Raw genomic sequence first — 9,184 nt, 5'->3', positions numbered from 1 at the left:
CTGGTTGTTGTTCCCTTCTGACTGTTGTTACCCCCTGATTGTGTTGTTACCCTCTGGTTGTTGTTACCCTCTGACTGTTGTTACCCTGTGGTTGTTGTTGTTACCCTCTGACTGTTGTTACCCTCTGGTTGTTGTTCCCTTCTGACTGTTGTTACCTCCTGATTGTGTTCTCTGATTGTGTTGATGACTTTCAACTGATCATGACAAAACGCATTTGAAAACTTCAATGACACTGTTTATTTATCACCACTTTACCTGTGTGCGTGTGATCATGTGTGTCTATCTGTGATCGTGTGTGTGTGATTGTGTGTGTGTGTCTGCCTTGTCTATGACTGTAAAACCTTTGATATTTAGCTCAATAGTGATAGTCCCCCATTCCTGTACATTAACACATATTCGGCTATTAAAAACACACAATGGGCCAAAACAATTGGTGTCTCTGCTACACACAGGAAGGCCCAGTGTCTGTAAACGGTGAACGTAACAATCAAAGAAGATCAACTTATCCTGGTTGGCGTGACGGGGTTTGCTCGTCAGCTGAAGCATCCCTCCTGGTTGGAATCGACATGAGTCCCGGTTTGTAGCACTTGGTATGATTAGACTGATGATGTTATGAGGTGTAGAAACTAACCAATGGTTACACAGTTTTCCGAAAAAGTATATTGTATACTTTTATATATTTATAGATATATATATATATATATATGTAGTTATATATATAGATTTATATTCATTTATAAGCTTTTTAAAATAGCACAGTAAACACTTTGCACACATGATTAACCCACTGAATGTGTGTGATTGTTCCTGTATCGGCCAGGGTGCTCGGGGCCCACGTCCTGGAAAGGCTGGTCTCTCCGCTCTCAGCTTCACATCTGTTTGTCACTTGTTTCGGAACGTTCTCCTTATATTTTACTGTTAAACCGAATGTGAGGATTGTTTAAGTTGCTGTTTTTCTATTGTTTTTTTCATTTTTTTGTAAAAAACCCTTCCTGAAGTGGCTAAACGGAACCCTGCTGTCGGTACCTGTGTTGGAATATTTTAGAATCTGCACACTTGAACCACACAGAACAACAGAAACAAAAAAGAGAAGTTATATAAAGACAGTAAGGTCAAAAAACGGGAGATACAGAATTTAGAGTGCTGCACATCTGCTTCCTGCAGCTGCTTCCTTCTTTTTTCTGTCGTGTACTGTAGTACCTGTACAACACCTGTGATAGCCCCCCCCCCCCCCGTCTCTGTACAGTTGGCTTATTGGTGACCATAGAAACAGCTAAAGGGTTCCGTGTGACGTTGGTTAAGTTTGTACAGAAACATTGTCTTCATGTAAACAGGCACACACAGATCTCTAGATTCTACCTCCTCAGTCAGAAACACAAAAACACCTCTGTGAGCGAGTCGGCGAGTCCTCCTTGATCCACGTCTCTACTCTTCCTGCTGATGACGCTGGGGTGTCGGGAGTGTGGCAGCCTCGGTCTCAGTCCTGCTGAGAGGAATAAGGCCTGGATTGCTCCTCAGATCAGATCGAGAGCTTTACAGCTACTCAGAGTTTATGTCTCATTTCCTCCCTAAGCTTCGTTACAGTTCAGCAGCCCAGATAATGACGATTAACCAGAGTTCCTCCCGTCCAGGGTGCTGTTTGTTTAGAGTTCGGTTCTCTCTATCATCAGTGCTGTTGGTCTAATGCGGAGCTTCACGCTGTCTCTGACAGGTCCACGTGGAACGAGCTAGCAAATCCTTTTGCGGGCTGAAAAGAAAAGAGAACACAGTTGTTAAGACAAATGACACAATTTCCCTGGAGACTTTTTAGTGACACAATCAGCTGGAAGCTCTGTCTCTTGAAGGATACGTGCCACAGAGGACTCGCTGTGAAGATATTTATATACCATAAAGGCTGGGAAAGTTGGAGGAAAACATGTCCGTCAGTGGGGGAAACTTTCAAGCTTCACTATACAGCATATATCTATAAATATATCAATATCTATATCTTATCTATATCTATCTATATCTATATCTATCTATATCTATCTATATCTATCTATATCTATCTATCTATATCTATCTATCTATATCTATCTATATCTATATCTATCTATCTATATCTATCTATATCTATATCTATCTATCTATATCTATCTATATCCATCTATCTATATCTATCTATATCTATATCTATCTATCTATATCTATCTATATCTATATCTATCTATATCTATCTATATCTATATCTATCTATCTATATCTACATAAATGGATGAACAGAGAATGAAGAGAACAGATCAAACTGACAAACTGGTCTTTATCGATTGATCATTGATTAACAGAGGTGAGAGTTTAATGATCACATTAGTAAAGATCAATTGTCAAACACTTATTTAATCATATGTTAATTATTGTTATTAATAATAAATCAAAATATATCCCTGGGACACACACACACACACACACACACACACACACACACACACACACACACACACTCTTGATTCCCTATTGGTCTCTCTTGTCCAGTTTCACTCATAAAGAAGTAAATATTGAATGGAACAAATTCATGATTAAAAGCAATTGAAATGATATGAAATACATTTCACTGCATATTTTTCCTCCAGCGTCTGTTGGTTCCAAGAGCAGCTCCAACTGGGTTTGGACATGAGCTCATCAACAGCTCACTAATTGCTTCATTAATGATCTAGAATGGATCACGAATCACTTCTGGCCTCTGGTGACCAGAGCATCGCCTCTGCTAGCAAACCCTCTCTTTTGAAAAGTGGAGCATGAAGCCTGCTGGTCTCCAGGACTCTCCTCATATTTCTTCACACACTGATGAACAAGCCCATGCCAGCCCAGAGTCCATTTATTTCAAGAGACCAGGAAAACAGGAGAAATCATAAATCAAAAAAAGGCAAAATGGAATAAAAAAATAGTTGTGCGTTTTAGTGAGTATGGAGTGCATTTATCCCGGCGCTGCGAGGCAGACGAGATGAGCAGCAGGCAGCTATATTTGGAGAGAAGCAGGCTCTGGCACCTAAAGGCTAAATACCAATTATTTTCCACACAGAGCCGGTGTAGAGGCGGCAGATTGCTTGCTTCTCTTTGCTAGGTCACAAACAATCCTTTACCTGAGCGACAGCCCACAGTCAGCATGCAGTACCATGGAGGACGGCGCCTCACATGGGGAGGAATGACTTCGCTACTGAATGTGTCGATGGAATCCAAACGCTTCACTGAATATTCATGTGACCTGAGAGCTTCTCCTGCCCCCCCCCCCCCAATCCTGGAGGGACTCTAAAAGTGATACCTCACCCAAAGAGTGCTATTGTCTCTCACTAACTGGTGTCTGGAACTCACTGAAGAGGGTACAGCCTGAGGGATCCGGGGCTGCCTCACACACGAGGACTACAGGTAGCGACACCTCTGGTGGACCTGCGTCTCCTGGTGAGAGGTTCACAGACGGCCGCCGTCACTGTCATCTGACCCAAGATCACCCGGACAAACGTCTGACGGTGTCGCAAATCTAGGACAACCAAGTGACTGTGTACCACCTGCGGTACCAACCAGCCCCCAAGAACAAGGCAGGAATCGACACTGATGACGTCTGATTGACCTGCATGGCGGCCTGGGACTCAGGGCTGGTATCACGGTACCGCCTGTGCTGATGTCGTAGCTGCGTGTGTGGATCCATGTCACACGTGTGGCTGGTACTACACTGATGAGAGTACTGACGTCTCACAGGCTGTACGAGGTATAAGAACTTTCACCCTCCTCCATCACTTCTTAGTGACTCCAGAATGCAGGAGGAACCAGCCACGTATGTTTAGCTCGAAGCTAACAGAGACTGATGCTAACAGCAGCTAAACTGTCCAGAAACCTCTGGTCACCACCTCTCCAGGTGGTCTGGTAGAATCCAGGTCTGCTTGATCCAGAGGGAGGATCAGGGACTGGACTGGAGATGAAAACCAACCAGCGAGGTTTTTTTGTTTGTTTTCGCTCAAATGCAGGAAGGAGGTAAAGATGCCATTTTGTCACTACTTGGAAGGCAAAAAACCCTTCTATCACTTTTATGTATTCATCTGACAAATTCAAGCTTCGAGGCACGTACTCCTCTCAGCTGGTCACATGGCTGACAGAACACCTCCCTTCTTTAAGTCAGGTATTGATCCACGAGCAAGAACGGATCCTCAAGACATTCTTTTCTAGAACAAAGCGGATGAAGCTCTTGTGAAAAAGAAGAAGCGTGGGTTTTATGTTTCACCTTTTAGAGCAATTCAGTGGGGAAGTGGTCATGCTCAAGCAAAAATCTACTGCCGAGCGAATGGAGAAGCAGTCCTTTGCAACATGACACGGTGAATCTCCTCGTTTCTGTTTCAAAACAGTTGCATGTGAGAGAAGATGAGAGACATGAAGAGTGCTTGTGGTGGTGACCTTTACTTGTATGAGCATCAGATAAAAAGAAAGGATTTCCAGGGAGAAATTTACAGAAAAGGAAAGAAAAAGGGGCCACAGCAGTTTAATGGAGTCCAATTCAAATTTAGTTTATTTTCTGTTACAGGATTACAGACAGCACTCAAAGCCCGGGTGGGTTCGAACTGTTTTTAGGCAGGATTTTTGGAGAGGGAGTTAGCAATAAAAGGTACATAGGACAAAATCATCTATCATAGATGAAAAAAAACATAAAGCCGCATTTGAATCTCCTTAAAATAGGAGGAGAAGATGGATCAACAACACCAAGAGTCCAGATCAGGATCAAGCCTTCAGTATCTGTACTGGGCCAGACCGAAGTCATGCGGTCCCAGGGAACTTTCACACTGATACTCACAGAGAAAGGTGGGTTTGTACGGGAGCGTCCCCCTATCATACTCTTTCCTCTCTAGCGTGCTGGAGCTGTACTGCTGCTGTTGCTGATGAAGGTGATGGTGAAGGCTGTGGTGTGACTGTGACCTCTGACCATCCTTGCCAAAGGTGGAGAATGACCTATCGCTGGAAGAGGCAGTGGACGAGGTCATGGCCACCTGGTCGGACAGGTTGACGGAGGAGGGTACCTCAGTGTCAGGCAGCGTGGCGTCCATTCCGGGGACGTGCAGGTTGCTGCGGTAGTCTGGCCCCTGGCGCCCGTCAGACGGCATGAAGGACGGCATCCAGCAGCGGTCGGAGTGGCCCAGGGCTTTACACTCCTCAGTGCAGTTGGAGAACAGGTCAGCACCTGCAGAGAAAATGCAAAGAGACGGATGGAGAGAAAGAGGATGATGCAGGGAGAGGAGGTGAGGAGAGAAACGTAAGGGAGGAGGAGGAGGTTTGGGAAGGAGAGGAAGGATGGAGGTAGAGACCAGAGAGGAGAGAACACAAGTTAGTAATCATTTGCCAAAGTCGTGAGCAGAGAAAGTGCAGCAGAAACGATTCATCACGGAGACAAGGCCAACACTGACGGAGCGGATTGTTTGTGTTCCTCCTCACCTCATTCATCCTGAACCAAATGTGCAATCAAAGCCAAGAAACAAACCTGATGCCGTATCCATCACCCGCTCAGCAGCTACAATTATCACTGCCGACGTGACGCAAGACGCAACAAGGTGTTTACTGGCTGCTCACTCTGTCAATCATTCCTATACAAACCAGCAAAGGGTGTAATTGAGGCAGAGCTACTGGGAAAACACAAAACCGCAACATAAAAAAGATTAAATTAACATCTGAAATGATATAATGGAATAACACACACACCACCAGCATGAAAGAGGTGCCAGTTATGTTAATTACGATCTCTTAGAGAGAATAAAGAGAGGAGAACGAGGGACAGAAGAGCACCAGTGTGATTATGAAAGAGAAAGAGAAAGGAACATGAAGAGAGTCATCACAATAATGAGACCCTGCAGCCATTCTTCTCCTGCACAGATTGGATTTGTGGTTTTCCCGCTTTTACCAGCGACCGGGACAATGTGGGAAAGCGCTGGAATGGCGTGATCAAAGCGGGAGGCGAGCGGTTTAGGGTGAGAGGAGGAAATAGATGTGTTACATCAGGGAAGAACGCCAGAGAGCTGCAGAGACAAAGACAGCAGACGTTCTCTAATCTGTAATCCCCCGAGGCTCAGAGGCCTTCAGATCAGAGGGTCCACTTACACAGATCCATCCCAGGGATCCACCCAGCTGATAACGCCGCTGTTACGCTTTTACCAAGCTAGACACACACACACACACACACAAGGTAATGAACATCAACAGATACCAGGCCACAGAGGAAGATAAGCAAGCACGGTACATAGACACAGAGATGAGCCAAGAACATCAGGTTCAACAATCAGACCGGATCAGAACAAGGATGTGACATCGCTGACTGATAGGAGAAGGTCCCAGCTCCGCCTCCTCCTCGGCCTCAGCCTCATCAGGAATGAGGAGGATCGCTGGAGCAGCAAAAGGCAAATCTCAAAATATCAGAAGTTAATGGACGATGGAGTCTCTTGAACCCCGGCCAGAAACGAGTCCAGAGGAAGTGAAATAAAGGCAAATGCTTTCCACTCGGCTTTGGTCGCTGCTGTCTGATGGCGTGGCAGCCAGCCCCCTTCAACCCTGGAAATACTTTACCAACCAGATCTAACCTTGAGGACCTGGTTCCCCACATCAGGCCCGCAGGACACACACACACACACACACACACACACACACACAATGCTCTTGCCCACAGATGAAATAATGCAATAATACAGTCGTTTAAATAACTGCACTGCCACAGTCAGCGTGTGTACTTGTACTGCTTCAATCCTGCTACTGCTCATTTTGTGTGCCTCAATAGCTTCTTGTTGTCTCGGCACTTCGGGCTGTGGCTGAGCATGAAATGTGCTCTGTTGTTGTTCGAGGAACGACAACGGAAAGAAATGCATTCCATTTTTCCCAGTTAGTTTTTAACGTAAAAATAAAACAGTGGAGTCTAAGGCAGGCGGTGCTTTGAAAAGATTTTTTTAATCATGTATTTATTTTGTTAGTTCATCATATTCAGGTTTTTAAGCGCAGGCACTCTTTCACAGTCTCGACCAACACAGATCATTACTGTACACAGATGGGAAACTATAGCTTCCAACCCAGGACGGCAAACAAACACGATCATGTGCGAAAAACGTTCCAGTCCTCCTTGAAATGCCACTGACGCCCCTCCCATGTTACAAACGCCATGAAGAAGCAAACGAGTCCTTGAACTCAAGAACTCAAAATGGCCACTGGAATCAGAACGACCTGTCAATCATTTTCTTCACACAGGTTGAAACATGTCGTCTCAGTGGAAAAATGTCTATCTTGGTATTTTTGTGGTGATTTATGGCAGTTGAAGCTCTGCATGCATCGCCTTGATTGTGCCGTTTCCACCGAGGAGCAGGACTTCATCTCGCACCGAAGAATGAGGCCAGGTTGTGTGTGAAGAGAGCGGAACCCCCAAACAGCCCTGGGGGGTCCGGCACCTCCGTAAGTAGATTGAAAAATTCGGTGTGCGCTGAACGATGTCACTGGGTTGAGATCATCTCTGGCTTTTCCATTCCAATGTTAGGAGAACTGCGTGAGTGGTGGCCTTTTGTTCCACTGAACTGCATCAATTGCCAAACTTCATCCCAGTGTTACCAAAGCGGCCTGCAGCCATGTGGTGCTGCTGCTTGCTGACTCATCACTAAATGGAGAGCAAATCCTCAGAGGGTCACTCACTCACTCACAACGCCCCTGAACGGACGCCACCATGATGTTTGCATGCCAGCCTGATTACAAGACTGCTGCGGCGAGCATGGGCCCCCCGTCGGGCCCTGCACACGGAGCCCACCAGCATCGGAGTTGTAGTCTTTCACAATATAACGCAAACGTGACCGCGAACAGAAGAATAGGCGCCTGAAATTAATTACATTCCAGCCTTGTCTTCAGAGCCCATCCGGCCGCTGGCACCCCGGACAACCACCAGGCTTGACTTGGCTTCAAACTGCCCTGCTCTCTTTTTGACAACCACAAGAGAAAGAAAAGTTCCCAAGGAGAGAGTGTGGTTCTCCGTGATTAGAGCTGGTTGGAAGTGTGGCAACACACAACCGATCCCAGCTGTCCTGACTTAGCTTCCATAAAACAGCTTCTACATGCCATGCAACACATCTGCGCTGCATGAGACTAACATTGTGTCGGATTTTGGTCTTTGTTGACTGCAGTGACCAGAACGTTGGAGAGGCACAAACCCGAGACGGTGAGGGCCAAACAGACGGGAGAATCGCAGCTTTACCAGACAGAGACAGCAGGCGGGAGGAGCAGCAAGCCTGCAGGAGCCATACGGAGGGAGAGGGGGACCCGGGCATCGCAGATGGAAAGAGCAATGGCCAAAAACATACGGGGGGAGGGGGCACCGGGGACTCAGATGGACACGGGAGAGGGGTTAGACACAGGTGGGGAGGATTTATGTGACAGGAAAAAAAATCCCCAATTCCACATCAGCCCTCATTTATTTCACAGAAATGTTTGGAAAATTTGGTTTAACATTCTGTCGTCGCTCGGCTCAGGGTCAGGAGGTCACTTGACGTGAGAGGCAGAGCAGACACAAAGACAGAGAAAGAAGAACTGTAAAGACCAATGTGAGAACTGAAGCGTGAAAGCCGCTGAGGCAGAGCTCTGTGTCTCATACCTGGCTGCCGATCCAAAGAACATGAACAACTGAGCTCACATAGATGAGCCGGCCATGTATATCTAGCTTCAAGCTAATGGTAGCTTACAACAGCTAAACTGCCCAAAGACGTCACTTCACAAAACCTTGAGGTCATCGCCAGCTATAATCCACATCTCCTTCTTGTTTGGTCATCGGATGACATCAGTGTGTGCATCAGCGCTTTCACTGCCGTAGGGTTCGTTCCCCTCCAGCTAGCATGTCCGCGGCAGCTCTGTACACAAGAGGAGACCTTCAGCAGCAACCGCAGCCCTCCAGGAGCTGGCGCTAGTTGTTATTTTCAGAGGCATTCACCTGCTTCTACCCTCTGATTCCCCTCTGAAACGGATGTCTACTCATGCTGTCTTCGGAGGTGGAGGGATACACGTTCATCGGGGTCTATCTGTTCGTTAGCCGTAACTTTTCTGACCTGTGGGTGATGACCTCAGGCCCTCCCATCGTCTCCGCGTCCTTGTGCAGATTAAGAGGTTGGCGGCCACTGTTCAAATGTTTTTCTTATTACAAATGAATCAGCAGGAA

At 46.4% G+C, this 9,184-nt stretch overlaps 1 protein-coding gene across 2 annotated transcripts in view; it reads right to left on the bottom strand.

Moving 5' to 3' along the window:
• Positions 1-673: 673 nt before the first annotated feature.
• Positions 674-9,184, bottom strand: part of LOC147256780 (protocadherin-10-like) — a 16,986-nt gene continuing 8,475 nt past the window's right edge. Inside the window, exons 4-5 of one of the 2 annotated variants that reach the window (XM_086210370.1) lie at positions 4,817-5,200; positions 674-1,747 (exon numbers count right to left, since the gene is read on the bottom strand). In XM_086210370.1, the coding sequence (XP_086066496.1) occupies positions 1,728-1,747; positions 4,817-5,200 (404 nt within the window). In that variant the 3' untranslated portion in view covers positions 674-1,727. The remainder of the gene's footprint in view (positions 1,748-4,816; positions 5,201-9,184) is intronic. The other variant, XM_086210371.1, reaches the window with a different exon arrangement.

Source organism: Aulostomus chinensis, chromosome 8 (genome assembly GCF_037954235.1).
Source record: "Aulostomus chinensis isolate RoL2024-O1b breed Wild chromosome 8, RoL_Achi_v1.0, whole genome shotgun sequence".
Taxonomy (NCBI): Eukaryota; Metazoa; Chordata; class Actinopteri; order Syngnathiformes; family Aulostomidae; genus Aulostomus; species Aulostomus chinensis.
The sequence above is the reverse complement of the archived record's forward strand: the minus strand, read 5'-3'. Positions and strand labels throughout refer to the sequence as shown.